This window comes from Loxodonta africana, chromosome 6 (assembly GCF_030014295.1).
Source record: "Loxodonta africana isolate mLoxAfr1 chromosome 6, mLoxAfr1.hap2, whole genome shotgun sequence".
Taxonomy (NCBI): domain Eukaryota; kingdom Metazoa; phylum Chordata; class Mammalia; order Proboscidea; family Elephantidae; genus Loxodonta; species Loxodonta africana.
The window spans coordinates 39,256,669-39,274,026 of NC_087347.1; the positions used below are offsets into that span (position 1 = coordinate 39,256,669).

The 17,358-nt window shown below is 39.2% G+C and overlaps 1 protein-coding gene across 1 annotated transcript in view; it reads left to right on the forward strand.

Annotated features, from left to right (window-relative positions):
• The window catches only part of DYTN (dystrotelin), a 58,073-nt gene that overhangs the window by 14,033 nt on the left and 26,682 nt on the right, over positions 1 to 17,358 (forward strand). The window contains exons 6-9 of the mRNA XM_003406107.3: positions 2,648 to 2,719; positions 3,011 to 3,174; positions 6,245 to 6,356; positions 8,214 to 8,362. Coding sequence (XP_003406155.2) covers positions 2,648 to 2,719; positions 3,011 to 3,174; positions 6,245 to 6,356; positions 8,214 to 8,362 — 497 coding nt within the window. The remainder of the gene's footprint in view (positions 1 to 2,647; positions 2,720 to 3,010; positions 3,175 to 6,244; positions 6,357 to 8,213; positions 8,363 to 17,358) is intronic.

The following is a 17,358-nucleotide window of genomic DNA, read 5'->3' on the forward strand; positions in this document are numbered from 1 at the left end:
TGGTGTAACCAAACAGCAACTTCTGCAGTGGATGGAGCAGGTCCCAGCCTGTCTTGTGTCTAATTGGTTCCTGTTCCTATGTACCTTTTACCCCTGTTTCAAGGATCTCTTGTCTTCTTCTAGCCCTGTAAAATCCCCAAACTAGGCTTCCTGCACTGTGAAGCAGTAGGGTTTTCATCAGTAATTTTCTGTCATTTTGCTCCTGAGTCTGGGCCAAGGATTCTAAACTAGAGATAGTCATGCTGAGGGTAGCAGGAAAGGGTAAGGAGGGAGATTATCAGAATCTCTAGGACATGGAATGTGGTTTAGAAAAACTTATCTGAAGTTAACTTTGATTTGATCTTAGTATTATTTTAAATCAATTTTTATTTTAATCTCTATCTGGAAATTCCAAGCAACATTTAAAATGTTGATATTTCTTAAATGGAATAATAATTTTTTTTTTTTTTTAATTTCTAGGGTTAAAATATCAGACCTAGATACTCCAGAGCTGTTCTGGCAGTTACAGCAACATGTAGATCCAACTGCTGGTTTTCTCCTGACTCTCAGGCATCTCTCAGGGAGCCATGTAGCAGAGGTTTTTCCTCATAAATCCCCATATCTCAGGACTCAAGCTGGTAGGGAGCCAGGGAGTACGGGAAAATCTGTCTACCCATTTATACCATCAGACTTGAAAGACTAGAGTGTTTAGAAAGTAGTTTTTGTTAGGTGCAGTTGAGTCAATTTCCACTCATAGTGACCCCAAGTGACAGAGTAGAACTGTCCCATAGGGTTTTTTAGGCTGTAATCTTTGTAGGAGCTGATGGCCAGGCCTTTCTCCCACAGAGCCACTGCGTGGGTTCAAACGGCCAACCTTTCAGTTAGTATCCAAGTGCTTAACTGCTGTGCCACCAGGACTCCTTATTTAGAAAGTAGATGTGCTTTTCTTGTGATCCCTGCTGTTGGCCCCAGGTCAGCAGTCTGTCCAACAGGCCCTAAATGTCTGCCCTTCTTCCAGGCTTAGCTGAGGTCAGTGAGCTGCTGAATTGGCAATTCCCAAAGTGCCCTGTCTGCCTCATACATGACTATGCTCCTAAGAAAGCTGTTAGGAAGCCGAAGATTCGTATAGCAAATTATCTTCCCCTTGACTTCCATTATGAATTCAGAGATAGATTCCCATAGAAAATTCCAGACCCCATTATGTGATTCAAATCCCCTCTAAGAACCTTAATTATCATTTCAAGTGGCATTCTCCCTGTGCCAGCATGCCATCTAGCCATGTTTAATTCTCTCATAGAACACCTGCAAGAAATTAGTCAAATGGGCAATTAATCCATAAAATCTTTGTGCACATGCTTAAAACCAAAACTCTAGGTTAAAACACAACACGGAAGGGAATTTTCTTTTCACTGGTGTCAGAATCATGGAGCTGACGAGTTGGTCCCATCAGATCTACCTCTTTCATTTTATAAATGAGGTTCAATCCCTTGCCCAGGGCTCAAGGACACCCGAAGAATGTGAAGGTTGAATTAGCCAAACTGTCTATGCCAGTGTCCAGTATTTCATCAGCACTCACAGACTGGAAGATGGACAATGAGTTATTTTTCAGACAAAGACCGGATAACATATGGAGTAGTTACTTATGATCTGATGGCAATAGGGTTATTATCAATTTAAAGTACAAGCCATCTTGCCCTCTATTACGCAAATGTTTGTTGACTTCTGCCTGGCTAATTGTCAGCAAAGAGGTTCGAAGTGCCACTTTCCTGATTAGAAGAGTGTTTATTGGAGTTGATGGACTCAGCAGGGGGATCTTTGAAATTACTTCTGAGGCTGCAGGCAATGCCTGCCAACAGCCTGTGCTATGGAAGACATCAGACTTGCCAATAGGTCCCATGACCGAAAGGGAATAAATGGAGGTAACAGGCACACATATCTGAGCATATAGATAATGTCTAAGCCAAGGCCCTGGCCATCTTGGCAGTCACAGGGGTTCTTCATGTCTTAGCTAGGCTCCTTATGGTGACTGTGGTTGAAAGAGGGAAACCACAGTCATGTAGTACAGATTGAGCCATTGAAATAGAGCTAAGATCAGGGTGTGACAAAGCTTTGTGAAAACCCTCAATGGAGAGTAAGGAGTCCTGGAGTTAGACTTCAATTCTGCTATAAAATCTCAATCATCCCTTGCTTTAAACAAGGGTAATGATCACTGCCCTACCCTCCAGAGATAGGCTTTTGTTACAATGAGATGACGTGAAAGCATTTGAAAAGGTTTTCTTTAAAACCACTATAAACTCGAATACAGTATCAATGTTATCTGCATTTCACAGGTAAACAAGAACAAAGAGAGGTTAAAATAATTTGACTGGAATCATAAGAAGTACGACAACCAAAGCCATCCCTCCACAACCCAATTGACAGACTTGCTTCTGTCCCCTTCCTCCTTCCTCCCACCAGCCCCACTTCCTTCTCCTTGCCCGTTCACGGTCTCAACTCAAACGCTGCACAAAGCCACACATTACTTTTGTTAGCTTGGGTTGGGACAGCTCCTCCTGTCTCAGAAACCAAGTAAGTGTGACTCCTTGGATGTGAGCACTATCACTCAGGCATGCTGAACCTGATGGCCATATATTTCTCCATTTCCTAAGAGGTATCTCCCTTCTTGCAGATCCCAGCTGTGGTGGGGGAGAGTCATGCTCTGTGTTCTGTGGAAAGTGCTACACGCAGCTGTTTCCAAGGGGTGAGTACAACATTCCGGGGAGTTGGGGGCAGACGCACCTGAATTGTTTGCTGACTGACTTAAATTAAAAAAAAAAAAAAAAATGACTTAAATTACAGACCTATTATTCGATGCAGCCTCCCAGACAATGTAATTTAGCAGGTAGAGTTACCTCCGACTTTTCACATGGTAAACTTCTTCGGCAAAGCTGATATCTGTAGAACGAAAGAAGAAGATGAAAATAAATTTTCATGTATACTACAAACCAAAGTCATGCTTCAGAATGCAGGTAAGCACACTTTTGTTTTTCAGGTGTTGAGCCCAGCAATCAAAGAAGAGAAATTTCTAAGCTGGTTGCGATCTGAGCCACCCCTCCTTCTGTGGCTCCCCACCTGCTACCGATTATCTGTCACTGAGATGGTCACTCACCCGGCTCGGTGTAGTATCTGCAGGAACTTCCCAATCACAGGACTGAGGTACATCAGTCTTTGACAGACAGTCGTTCTCCAAAAGGGGTCTGACACTGGAGCCACATCCCTCCAGATTCCTTCTGAGGTCCTTCTTTCACATTTGCAATTCAGTTACTTCTTTTGGCTTGGTAATTTTCTACATGAGGCATCCTGGTTGATAAAAAATTGTATTTTATTTTCTATAATTGATGGAATGTTAAATTACTTCACTGACACGTCCTCCTAAACTCAGGCCAGTTGAAATTTTTATGCCCCTAAGAGGAAAAAAATTTTGTCTTTTGTTTCAAATAACTTTAAAAATACTTTGGAGCCATCAATAATAATAAAATTAGTAGTGGTAATAATATAAATAAATAAATAAATAAATAAATAAAATAACAATAGCTTATATTAATTAGGAGCCCTGGTGGCACAAGGTTAAGAGCTATGGTTGCTAATCAAAAGGCTGGCTGTTGGAATCCACCAGCCGTTCCTTGGACGCCCTCTGGGGCAGTTCTACTCTGTCCTAGAGGGTTGCTATGAGTTGGAATCAACTCGAGGGCAATGTGTTTGGTTTTGGGTTTTGTTTTATATTTATTAAGTGTTAACCAAGTGCTAGGCTGAGTGGTTTATATGGACCATTTCATGTAAAACACGTGATAACCCTATAAGAAAAAGGTGGCATTATTCTTCCCAATTACAGATAAGATATATTGAGACTAGAGTTATTTAAAAATTGGCTCAAGTTTATAGGGACTCAGGGCTTGGCTCCTACTCACTTTGTTTCCTTCCCTTCCTGCACTTCCAGACCTTAACTAGCCCAGATCTTAGACATGCTCCTCACAGTTAAAAAAATAGGTCTGCTGGGTTCCCTAAAACACTGGAGATCAGGTTTTGATGTTGCAGAAAAAATGAATTGGGTTTGCAGAGAATTCTGAGAGCACAGTGACCCTCACTCAGGAGAAACCCTTTGCAAACATCTAAACGTTCAACAATAAAACATATCAATGGAAAGGACTGTTGGAAATCAAGCGAGACAAACCAAGATATCTCTACGCTAGAATAAACAATAAACTTTTTTATATTGGACAATGGAGGAACATGCCACATTGTATGCAGATTACAATCATTTAACCGATAAACAAGTATTAAGCAGTCAGTATGTGTCATGCATTGTACAGAAATTGACATTTTTTTTTCAAAATCACTATGTAGAAAATAAAGCAGATATTATCATTCTTATCTAATAGACAGCAAAATGGAGTCTCAAAAGATTTTAGTGACTTGCTCAGGTCTCTCAAAAAAAAAAAAAAAAAGTAAAGGCAAAGGGCTATAAATGCCATACTTACAAATTTTAGAATTTGTCCGTATCTATTTAGATCAAAATTAAGCTACCCTTAGAAATGCCTCCATGCCAACCACGTTTCCTCTGGAACGTCCATTGCCATATATACAGATAGCTGGGTGATCCTGGGCAAGGCGTTTAACCTCTCTGGGCCTGAGTTTCCTAGTAAGTAAAATAAGGAAGAAGGGATCAAATGATGCCTGAGGTTTCTTTAGCTCTGGCCTTCTGAGTCTACTAAAAATTGACTGTATGTGTTACAACGCAAACTTTAAATGTATATTTTTGGCTGTCAGAAAACTCCAGGTTGTGTGACCATGTGCAATTTGTAGTTTCCTCATCTGTAAAATGAGGATGATACTAAGAATACTTGACCTCAAAGAGTTGTCATGAGGGTTAATTGTCAACACATGTACACTGTATGTCACATGGTAAGTGCTCAAAAATATTAGGTACTATTTTAGCCATTCAGTACTGTTTATTAATGTCCCACCATGTGACTCAAGGTTGTGGGTACAGTAGTGAACAAAGGTTCTATTTTCATGGAGCTTACATTCTCCTGCTCTGCCTTCAAATGAAGTCGGCAGACTTTTAAGATCTTCTGCAACCAGCCTCTGGAGGCATTCAAGTTTTAATTCCTCTGTTCTTAAGAGTAATCAGTAGGTCTGAGAAATGCGACGTTCTTGAACCTATTCTTGTTCACCCCAACCTCCATTACCTTACTCCTCCTCTTTCTTCTGCCTGGAATTTCCCCCCACTTTAATCTCCAGCTCAGCATTCCATGCTCAGCATGAGTCTTACTTCTTCCATTAAATTTTTTTCTGACCATACCACCAGCCCATGGGGATCTCACTAGTAGTCCAGCAGAAGCCGTTTGCATCACCCAAGAATCTCAAATACCCTTAAATGCTCCTAATTCGCAGCTACTAGGTTTTGCCAGCCCTCCCCTGATAACACAGTAGGTTTTCTTCCTCCAAATGTTGTGGAACATGTTACCTGAGTATCTCAAGATTTTCCCTCTCCTTCTGACCAATTTTTTTTTTTTTTCTGACCAAAGAGATTTAAGGTTGGAGCTGTTCTTAAAAGGAAGTCTGAAATTCTGAAGTGTTAAGAAACTCAGGTGCAATTGTCGCTGAGGTTTTAGCTGGTGAAGAACCCTCCCTCCTCCACTTTATGTCTTTACTACATTCCGACTTCCAGAAAACGATAAAACTTTATTGCAAATTCTATATTTAAAATAAGAGTTTGTCATTTTACCCAAGATCATGCAGGAAGACAGGTCCAAATTTGTATCTTGCAAGTATTCAAGAGAAGTCGAATTTCAAATTTTATTGAAATCTCCCAGTTTTTTTTTTAAGTTGGCAACTAAATTCTTAATATGTAAATGCACTGCGAAGCTAAACAAAATGTGGCTGCAGACTTAAGGGTCTATCCTATCCCACGGAATACAGCACACGACACCCTGCATGGAGAAGGCACTTTCTACATATTTTGGATGAATCAGGCTTTTCTACGGTAGTTTATTGGGCATAACCATATTTATATAATTCCGTATTATTAAAAAAAACTACAAAAAGATTTTTTTTTTTTTAATCAACACATCGAAGTCATTTAATATCCCTAGAAAGTCTGGGAAAAACTCTCACTTGATAGCTCTGCTATCCCTTGTATGTTCTTGGGTGTGCACTCGCCACCTGAATATTGTTGTTTTGCTCACCTACTAGTAGTAAGGTGCACTTCCATTTTAATTGGCAGATATCGCTGTCTGAAGTGTTTCAACTTTGACATCTGCCAGGTGTGTTTCTTATCTGGTCTTCACAGCAAGTCCCACCAGAAGTCTCATCCTGTGATTGAGCACTGCGTCCAGGTAACATCTAGCGCAACGTACTAAGCTATTCATGAATTAAATCAATATAAGCTAAAGCTACTGCAGTTAAAAAAACAAAAAAACCACCTTACCAGTAAAACCACAGGTTCCACCCCTACCATGCCTTATAACATTTAAACGAAGGAAATGGCAAACTCAACCTCAAATATCTCTCAGTATATGTATACTTTCTTTATATTGTAGATGTTAATAAAAGCTTTTAGGGACAAGAGAATATCTGGGAGGAATTAAAGGGGGTAGAAGCATTGGAAACGGGCAAATATGGAAAACAGAAGAGCTCTAGTTCGTTAAAAAGTATGCAACAGGGCCTCTAGTTGCTACTACATTTTTTGAGAATTTTTTTTTTTTTAACGTGCATTTTCCTGAGCTTTAAATTTCTAGCATTTTTTACTGGGGCAGGGGGAGGCAGGAGAGAAATATTACTATTTTAGTTTTGTCTATGAGAGTATCAAAGCTGCCCTTCAAGTGTTTTTAAAGAAAATTATAAGTGTTTAGCAAGAAAATTCAGCCCTTTTTTAAGAATAATGAGAAATAAGATAGTAACTTATAATCAAAGAGCATTATAGTTTCTCCCAGAAATAATTTTCTTTTCATGGATAAGATCCTATAGGTCAGTCTCTCTGTGCAGAAGGCATCACTTTTAAATACTACGGTAGTGGGCTGTCGGTTATCACCTTTGCCGAGGACAGTTTCTCCTGTTTATCTTTTCAGCATAAACGATCCACAGAAGTCAAGTGCAAAGATGTTGCCAAATAATTTCCAAAGGACATTTCTTTAAAAAAGACAGAACAAACTGGATTAGCCTAGACCTTCAGGTTCATTGGCCTGGGGAGAAATAGGGGAAGGAGCCCTGGTGGCACAGTGGTTAAGAAGAGCTCAGGTGCTAACCAACAGGTCAGCAGTTTGAATTCACCAACCTCCTTGGAAACCCCATGGGGCAGTTCTACTCTGTCCTATAGGGTCGCTATGAGTCAAAATCAACTCGACAGTGACATGTTTGGTTTTTTGTTTATTTCTTTCTTTTATGGTAAAGGAGACTGGTGGCGCAGTGGTTAAGTCCTCGGCTGCTAATCGAAATGTCGGCAGTTTGAACTTACCAGCTGCTGCTCTGCGGGAGAAATATGTGAAAGTCTACTTCCATAAAGATTTACAGCCTTGGAGACCCTGTGGACAGTTTTCTGTCATATAGGGTCACTAGGTTTTTTTTTTTTTTTTTTTTTAGGAGTCAGAATCCATGCAATAGCAATGATTTTTTTACGTTAGACTGACACCGTGTGGTCATTTTGTTATTACACTTTAAATTTCAAGCACGGAAAGAACTAAGCATCTTATGCCCTCTGTTTCCTTTTAGCAGAGATTCTTAACCTGGGCTCTGTGGCTGGATTCCAGGTGACCTGTGAATCCATTGAAATTATATACAGAACCAAATGCTGGTGCGTTTTTCTGGAGATAAGCCCATGAGTTATCACCCCATTTTCCAAGGAACCTACAACACCAAATGTTAGCAACCTTTTTAAGCTTAGTTCTCTTTCATGCCCCTTTCCAGCTTTAGAATTTCAAGTTACTTGGTTACTCTAAGGAAGAGGAGCTATTTAGGAAGTTGGGGTATTTAATTTGGAGAGTTATGCTGTGTGTGTGTGTTGTGTGTGCGTGTGTGAGTTATGTTTACATAGAGAGGATAAGAAGAAATTCAGGAAGTAAGATGTTTTTCTGAGGCCATGAGAGTGAGTAGAAATAAGACGGAAAACTTTCGTGATGACCAGCCTACCGAAGTAAGGAAAGATGATCATATTTAGACTTATCTGCCACCCTTTTTTATGCTGGCCATTCCAGCAGATGTCAGCAAAGGAGAATACGAAACTCCTGCCCAGGACCCTCAGAAACAACCTGCTCCAAGGGCGCTGTAGGAGGAAAGAAGCTGAGAGAAGGCAGTGGCTGCTGGACCAGGTGAATCCGAAAGTCTTGGCTAACCCTGCACACACCAGGTGAGTGTCTTCAAGAGGGACAGTCCCTGTGTGTGAAAGCCCAGGGGACTTGGGTATTAGGTCACACAGCCAGCGCAGGGAATATACGGCAGCCTTCACGTTACTGACAATCCTAAAGAAGGCAGGAGGTAGGGGTGAGGGAGATTAAGACGCTTTTTCCCTCTAGAAGTGGCCTTTAATTTTAAAGCAGAACTAAGAGACAGTGGAGTCCCTGAGTGGTGCAGTTAACAAACTGGGCTGCTAACTGAAAGACCTACCTCAAAGGAAAGGCCTGGCAATCTACCATTAACAAAAAAAAAAAATTTTTTTTTTAATACCATTACTTCCCAAAAAATCAACAGCAATGGCTTTAAGTGACTCACCCAATAATTTAGAGTTATTCTTACGAATGCAGGCATCAGAAAGGTACAGAAGATTTTTAATAATATTAGAATATTTGAATAACTTTGTTCTGTATCCCTAGTTTTTGCTGGTTTGCTTTTGAAGCCTAATTCAGAACTAATATTTTATTTAAAAAAAAAAGAAAGGAAAGAAAAGATACCCATTATCCCACCACTTAACCTGAGTACAATAGGGTTGTTCACCAAAGTAACATGCTCATGTAATAATTTTGAGGTCAGCCTACGTACTGATGAGTTCAGAAATTCTGATTAGAGGCTGATTCAGGGGTAAGGAATGTGTGGGACATTACCATTACACAGTGTGAGAAGAGGGGAAAAAAAACACATCCTTCATATCTCTTAACTTGGCACGAATGCTGACAGTTTTCCTAGAGATTAACGGTTATTGCCAAATGATCGTATTGAATTCATTCTTTGATCCAGCAAGCATTCTGCATGGTATTAAGCCTCCTTCCTTTTGATGTGGATTCGCTTATTTTACACATAATAGTTCACACTGAGAATACTTTCATTTATAAAATCATAATTGAAAGTTGTTGTTAGGTGCTGTTGAGTTGCTTCTGACCCATAGCGACCCAATGTACAGCAGAACAAAACACTGACCAGTCCTGCGCCATCCTCATAATCCTTGTTATGCTTGAGCCCATTGTTGCAGCAACTGTGTTAATCCATCTCATTGAGGGTCTTCCTTTTTTTAGCTGACCCTCTACTTTACCAAGCATGATGTCCTTCTCCAGGGACTGGATATATCAAAAGTGTGTGATAACATATCCAAAGTGTGTGAGACAAAGTCTCACCATCCTTGCTTCTAAGGAGCATTCTGCTGTGCTTCCTCCAAGACAGGCTTGTTCCCTAGGTGCAAAATATCATCACTTTTATTAAATATTTTGGAATTTCCTACACATAATATCAAAAATAAAATTAAAACACCAAAAAAGAAGAGAAGAAAAATACTTTTGTTTGCAACTAATCGAATCATGCATCTAGAAAAGCCAAGCAAAAAGCACTAAGATTAACAGATTTTGAAAGGTGGTAGAAAACAAAATAAATTATGCATAAATCAACAGCTCTTCACTAACCTAGAATAATCAATGAGAAATATTATAAAAATTCCACAGACAATACCTACAAAAATTGTTTTTTAAAAACTTAGGAAAAAGTTTAATAAAAAGGTACAGACCCCATAAAAATCGTAATATCTCATGAAACTGAAGAAAACTGGACCAATGAGCAACATCATGATAAATGGAGAAAATACTGAAGTTGTAAAGAATTTCAGTTTATTTAGATCCACAATCAATCCCCATGGAAGCAGCAGTCAAGAAATCAAACAACATGTTACATTAGGCAAATCTGCTGCCTACAAAAGACCTCTCTAAAGTATTAGAAAGGAAAGATGTCAGTCACTTTAAGCCTAAGGTGTGCCTGACCCAAGCCATGTGTTTTCAATCACCTTGTATACATGGAAAGGCTGGACAATGAATAAGGAAGACTGAAGAAGAATTTACACCTTTGAATTATGGTGTTGGCAAAGAATATTGAATATACCATGGACTTCTGGAAGAACAAACAAGCCTGTCTTGGAAGAAGTACAGCCAGAATGCTCCTTAGAAGCAAGGATGGTAAGACTTCGTCTCACATATTTTGGACATGTTATCAGGAGGGACCACTCTCTGGAGAAGGACGACGTGGTTGGTAGAGTGTCAGCGAAAAAGAGGAAGACCCTTAACAAGATGGATTGACACAATGGGTGCAGCAGTGGGCTTAAGAATAACAACAATTGTGAGGATGTCACAGGACGAGGCAGTGTTTCGTTCTGTTGTACATAGGGTCATTATTAGTAGGAACCAAATCGACGGCACCTAACGACAACAACAGAAAACAAGACATACCAAATCCTAAAATGTCCATTCTCCACATTTTAATACTTAAATGCACTTCCACTTTTTTTTAAATAAGATAATACAGTTTTGAAGATATCTTGGAAGAATAAATGTACAAGAATAGTTGAAGTTATAAAATTGTTGAATAGAGGGAAAAGATGTTCTTTTACTCCAAGTGAAATAGGGAAACTTTGGAGTGTTTTGAGTAGAGGATGGGACTTAAGTTTTAAAACTATCAGTGTGGATGCTACGTTGAGAATAACTAAAGGAAGCAAGAGTAGAAATAAGGTATAAATATTTTCCTGCATTTTCTTCTAATGTATTTATTCTGAATTTTTATTTAAAATGTTAATCCATTTGGAATTTATTTTAGTGAGGGAATAGCTTAACTACCACCAAGTGTCTGTCAGTTTGTCCCACTGAGAAGACTTGCATATTGCTGTGATGCTGGAATCTATGCCATTGGCATTTTAAATGCCTTCAAGGTTACCCATGGTGGACAGGATTCAGCTGAGCTTCCAGGCTAAGACAAACTAGGGAGAAGGACCTGGTGGCCTACTTCTGAAAATATTGGCCAGTAAAAACTGTACGAATAGCAGCTGAACATAGTCTGATATAGTGCCAGAAGATGAGCCCCTCAGATTGGAAAGCACTCAAAATACGACTGGGGAAGAGAAGTCTCCTCAAAGTGGAGTTGACCTTAATGATATAGATGGAGTAAAGCTTTGGGGATCATCCTCTGCTGATGTGGCATGACTCAAAATGAGAAGAAACAGCTCCAAATAAACATTAATAAATGGAATGTGGAAGGTACAAACTATAAATCTAGGAAAACTGGAAGTTGTCAAAAATGAAATGGAATGCATAAGATTGTTATCCTAGGCGTTATGAGCTGTGATGGACTGGTATTGACCATTTTGAATTGGAAAATCAAAAGGTCTACTATGCTGGGGATGACAAATTGAAGAGGAATGGCATTGCATTCATGGTTGAAAAGATCATTTCAAGATCTGTCCTAAAGTAAAACTCTATCAGTGGTAGGATAATATCCATACATCTACAAGGAGGACCAGTTAATACAACTGTTATTCAAATTTATGCACCAACCACTAAGGCTAAAGATGAAGAAATTGAAGATTTTCCCCAAATTCTGCAGTCTGAAATTGATCAGACATGCAATCAAGATGCATTGATAATTACTGATGATTGGAATGCAAAAGATGGAAACAAAGAAGGATCAGCAGTTGGAAGCGGGAAAACATGACATCGGCGATAGAAACCCTATATCAACCGCTTCTTCAAATAACTCCTGTTATTCCTGATCACCATACTGATCTTGGTAAGTGCTAACAATTTACTCCAACTATTTATAGGCTGAGAAGGAGTTGGCATTATATCCTTCCTATTAATCATATGCCTGAGATCATATGATAGAATTTTGCTCTACCAATGACTTGTTCATGGAAAATACCTTTCTTCAACAACATAAACAGTGACTCTACACATGGACCTCTCCGGGTAGGAAACAGGGATCAAATTGGCTACACCTGTGAAAATAGATGATGGAAAAGTTCAATATCGTCAGTCAAAACAAGACCAGGGCAGACTATGGAACAGACAGACCATCGATTGCTCTTGTGTAAGTTTGAGTTGAAGCTGAAGAAAATTAAAACAAGTCCATGAGAACCATAATATGACCTTGAGTATATCCTACCTGAATTTAGAGACCATCTCAAGAATAGATTTGACTCATTGAACACTAATGACTGAAGACCAGATGAATTATAGGATGACATCAAGGACATCATATGTGAAGAAAGCAAAAGATCATTAAAAAGAAAGGAAAGAAAGAAAAGACCAAAATGAATGTCAGAAGAGACTCTTAAACTTGCTCTTGAACATAGAGCAGCAAAAGAAAATGGAAGAAATAATGAAGTAAAAGAGCCAAACAGAAGATTTCAAAGGGCGACTAGAGAAGACAAAATAAAGTATTATAATGACATGTGCAAAGACCTGGAGTTAGAAAACCAAAAGGGAAGAACATGCTCAGCATTTCTCAAGCTGAAAGAACTGAGGAGAAAATTCAAGCCTTGAGTTGCAATACTAAAGGGTTCTAAAGGTAAAATGCTGAATGATACAGGAAGCGTCAAAACAAGATGGAAGGAATACACAGAGTCACTGTACCAAAAAGAATAGATTCACATTCAGTCATTTCAGAAGGTACTCTATGATCAATAACCAATAGTATTAAAGGAAGAAGTCCAAGCTGCACTGAAAACACAGGCGAAAAAACAAGGCTCAAGGAATTGACAGTACAACAATTGATATGTTTCAACAAATGGATGCAGCACTAAAGGTGCTCACTCATCCATGCCAAGAAATTTGGAAGATGGCTACCTGGCCAACCAACTGGAAGAGATTCATATTTGTGCCCATTCCAAAGAAAGGTGATCCAAAAGAATGCAGAAATTATCCAGCAATATCATTAATATCACACATAAGTAAAATTTTGCTGAAGATAATTCAAAAGTGGTTCCAGACTCAGAGCTGCCAGAAATTCAACCCAGATTCAGAAGGAGATCTAGAACAAGGGATATCATTTACTGATGGCAGATGAGTCTTGACTGAAAGCAGAGAATACCAGAAAGATGTTTGCTTGTGTTTTATTGACTATACAAAGGCATTTGACTATGTGGATCATAACAAATTATGGATAACTTTTCGAAGACTAGGAATTTCAGAATATTCAATTGTGCTCATGTGGAACCTGTACATAGACGAAGACTCAGTCGTTTGAACAGAACGAGGGGATACTGCATGGTCTAAAATCAGGAAGGGCGTACATCAGGATTGTGTCCTTTCACGATACTTATTCTATCTGTATGCTGAGCAAATAATCTGAGAAGCTGAACTATATGAAGGAACAGGGCATCAGGAGTGGTGGTGGTTTTGTTGTTAGGTGCAGATGAGTCAGTTCCAACTCATAGCGACCCTGTGTACAACAGAATGAAACATGGTCCTGCACCATCCTCAAAACTGTTGTTATGCTTGAGCCCATTGTTGCAGCCACTGTGTCAATCCATCCCATTGAGGGTCTTCTATTTTGCTGACCTTCTACTTTACCAAGAATAATGTCCTTCTCCAGGAACTGTTTGCTGCTAATAACATGGTCAAAGTACGTGAAATAAAGTCTTGCCATCCTTGCCTCTAAGGAGTATTCTGGCTGTTCTTCAAGATAGATTTGTTCATTCTTCTGGCAGTCTGTGGTACATTCAATATTCTTTGCCAAAACCGTAACTGAAAGGTGTCAATTGTTCTTCAGTCTTTCTTATTCATTGTCCAGCTTTCCCATGCTTATGAGGCGATTGAAAACACCATGGCTTGGGTCAGGTGCACCTTAGTCCTTAAAGTGACTGACATCTTTTTTTTTTTTTTTTTTTTTAACACTTTAAAGAGGTTTTTTGCAGCAGATTTGTCCAATGCAATATGTTGTTTGGTCTCTTGACTGCTGCTTCCATGGATGTTGATTATGGATCCAAATAAAATGAAATCCTTGACAACTTCAGTCTTTTCTCCATTAATTATAATGTTGCTTATTGGTCCAGTTGTGAGAATTTTTGTTTTCTTTGTGTTGACTTGTAATTCACAGTGAGGACTGTAGTCCTTAATCTTCATCAGTAAGTGCTTCAAGTCGTCTTCACTTTCAGCAAGCAAGATCGTATCATCTGCGTAACACAGGTTGTTAAAGAGTCTTCTTCCAATCCGGATGCCCTGTTCTTATTCATATACTCCAGTTTTTATTCATTTGCTCAGCATACAGATTGAATGAATATGGTGAACAGACACAACCCTGATGCATGCCTTTCCTGACTTTAAACCACGCGGTATCCCTTCATTCTGTCTGAACAACTGCCTCTTGGTCTATGTACAGGTTCTGCATGAGCACAATTAAGCATTCTGAAATTCCCATTGTTTGCAATGTTATCCATAATTTGTTATGACCCACACAGTCAAATGCCTTTGGATAGTCAATAAAGCTCAGGTAAATATCTTTCTGGTATTCTCTACTTTCAGCCAGGATCCATCTGACATCAGCAATGATATCCCTTGTGCCACGTCCTCTTCTGATTCTGGCCTGAATTTCTGGCAGTTCCCTGTTGATATACTGTGCAACCACATTTGAAAGAGCTTCAGCAAAATTTTACTTGTGTGTGATATTAATGATATTTTTCAATAATTTCTGCATTTGATTGGATCACCTTTCTTTGGAATAGGCATAAATATGGATCTCTTCCAGTTGGTTGGCCAGGGAGCTGTCTTCCAATTTCCTTGGCATAGAGGAGTGACCACTTCCAGGCTGCATCCATTTGTCAAAACATCTTAATAGGTATTCCATCAATTCCTGGAGCCTAGTTTTTCACCAGTGTCTTCAGTACAACACAGACTTCTTCCTTCAGTACCTTTGATTGGTTCTTGAGCATATACTACTTCCTGAAATGATGGAATGTCAACCAATTCTTTTTGGTACAATGACTCTGTGTATTTCTTCCATGTCCTTTTCATGCTTCCTCTTTCATTCAGCATTTTGCTCATAGAATCTTTCGGTATTGCAACTCAGGTCTTGAATTTTTTCTTCAGTTCTTTCAGCTTGAGAAATGCCAAATGTTTTCTTCCCTTTTGGTTTTCTAACTCCAGGTCTTTGCACATGTCATTATAATACTTTATTTTGTCTTCTCTAGTCACCCTTTGAAATCTTCTGTTCAGCTTTTTTATTTCATCATTTCTTCTGCTTGCTTTAGCTACTCAATGTTCAAGAGCAAGTTGCAGAGTCTCTTCTGACATCCATTTTGGTCTTTTCTTTCTTTCCTTTCTTTTTAATGATCTTTTTGCTTTGTTCACGTATGATGTCATTCCATAACTCATTTGGTCTTTAGTCATTAGGAATCAGTGGGTCAAATCTATTCTCGAGATGATCTCCAAATTCAGGTAGGATATACTCAGGGTTGTATTTTGGCTCTCATAGATTTGTTCTAATTTTCTTCAGCCTCAACTTGAACTTACATATGAGCAATTGACAATCTGTTCCACGGTCGGCCCCTATTCTTGTTCTGACTGATGATATTGAGTTTCTCCATCATTTCTTCCCACAGATGTAGTGAATTTGATTCCTGTGTATTGCATCTGGCAAGATCCATGTGTATGTTGTTGTTGTTAGGTGCTGTCGAGTTGGTTCCTACTCATAACAACCCTATGTACGATAGAACAAAACATTGCCTGGTCCTGTGCCATGCTCACAATTGTTGTTATTCTTCAGCTCCTTGCTACAACCATTGTGCCAATCCATCTCGTTGAGGGTCTTCCTCTTTTTCGCTGGCCCTCTACTTTACCAGTCCTGATGTCTTTCTCCAGAGAGTGGTCCCTCCTGATAACACGTCCGAAGTATGTGAGATGAAGTCTCACCATCCTTGCTTCTGAGGAGCATTCTGGCTGTACTGCTTCCAAGACAGACTTGTTTGTTCTTCTGGCAGTCCATGGTATAGTCAGTATTCTTTGCCAACACCATAATTCAAAGGTGTCGATTCTTCTTCAGTCTTCCTTATTCATTGTCCAGCTTTCCCTTGCATATGAGGTGATTGAAAACACCATGGCTTGGGTTAAGCGTACCTTAATCCTTAAGGTGACATCTTTGCTTTTTAATACTTTAAAGAGATCTCTTGCAGCCAATTTGCCCAATGCAACATGTCACTTGATTTCTTGACTGCTGCTTCCATGGCTGTTGATTGTGGATCCAAGTAAAATGAAATCCTTGACAATCTCAATCTTTTCTCCATTTATCATGATGTTGCTTATTGGTCCAGTTGTGATGATTTTTGCTTTCTTTATGTTGAGGTGTAATCCGTACTGAAGGCTGTGGTCTTTGATCTTGATCAGCAAGTGCTTCAAATCCTCTTCACTTTCAGCAAGCAAGGTTGTGTTATCTTCCATATGTACAGACTGTGTTTATTTTGTTGAAAAAAACATTTGCGATGAAGAATTCATTGGTCTTGCAAAATTCTATCATGCAATCTCAGGTGGTTTATCTCACCGAGGCCATATTTTCCAACTCCTCAGCCTTCTTTGTTTCCAGCTTTTGCCTTCCAATCACCAGTAATTATCAATGCATCCTGATTGCATGTTTGATCAATTTCAGACTGTAGAAGTTGGTTAAAATCTTCAGTTTCTTCATCTTTGGCCTTAGTGGTTGGTGTGTAAATATGAATAATAGTTGTACTAACTGGTCTTCCTTGTAGGCATGTGGATATTATTCTGTCAGTGACAGTGGTGTACTTCAGGATAGATCTTGAAATGCTCTTTTTGGCGATGAATGCAATGCCATTCCTCTTCAATTTGTCATTCCCAGCATAGTAGACCATACGATTTTCCAATTCAAAAATGGCCGGTACCAGTCCATTTCAGCTTAGTAATGCCTAGGATATCGATGTTTATGTGTTCCATTTCATTTCTGACAATTCCAGTTTTCCTAGAGTCGTACTTTGTACATTCTGTGTTCAGACTATTAATGTTTGTTTGCAGCTGTTTCTTCTCATTTTGAGTCATGCCAGAACAGCAAATGAAGGTCCTGAAAGCTTGACTCCATCCACGTCATTAAGGTCGACTCTACTTTGTGGAGGCAGCTCTTCCCTAGTCATCTTTTGAGTTCCTTCCAGTCTCA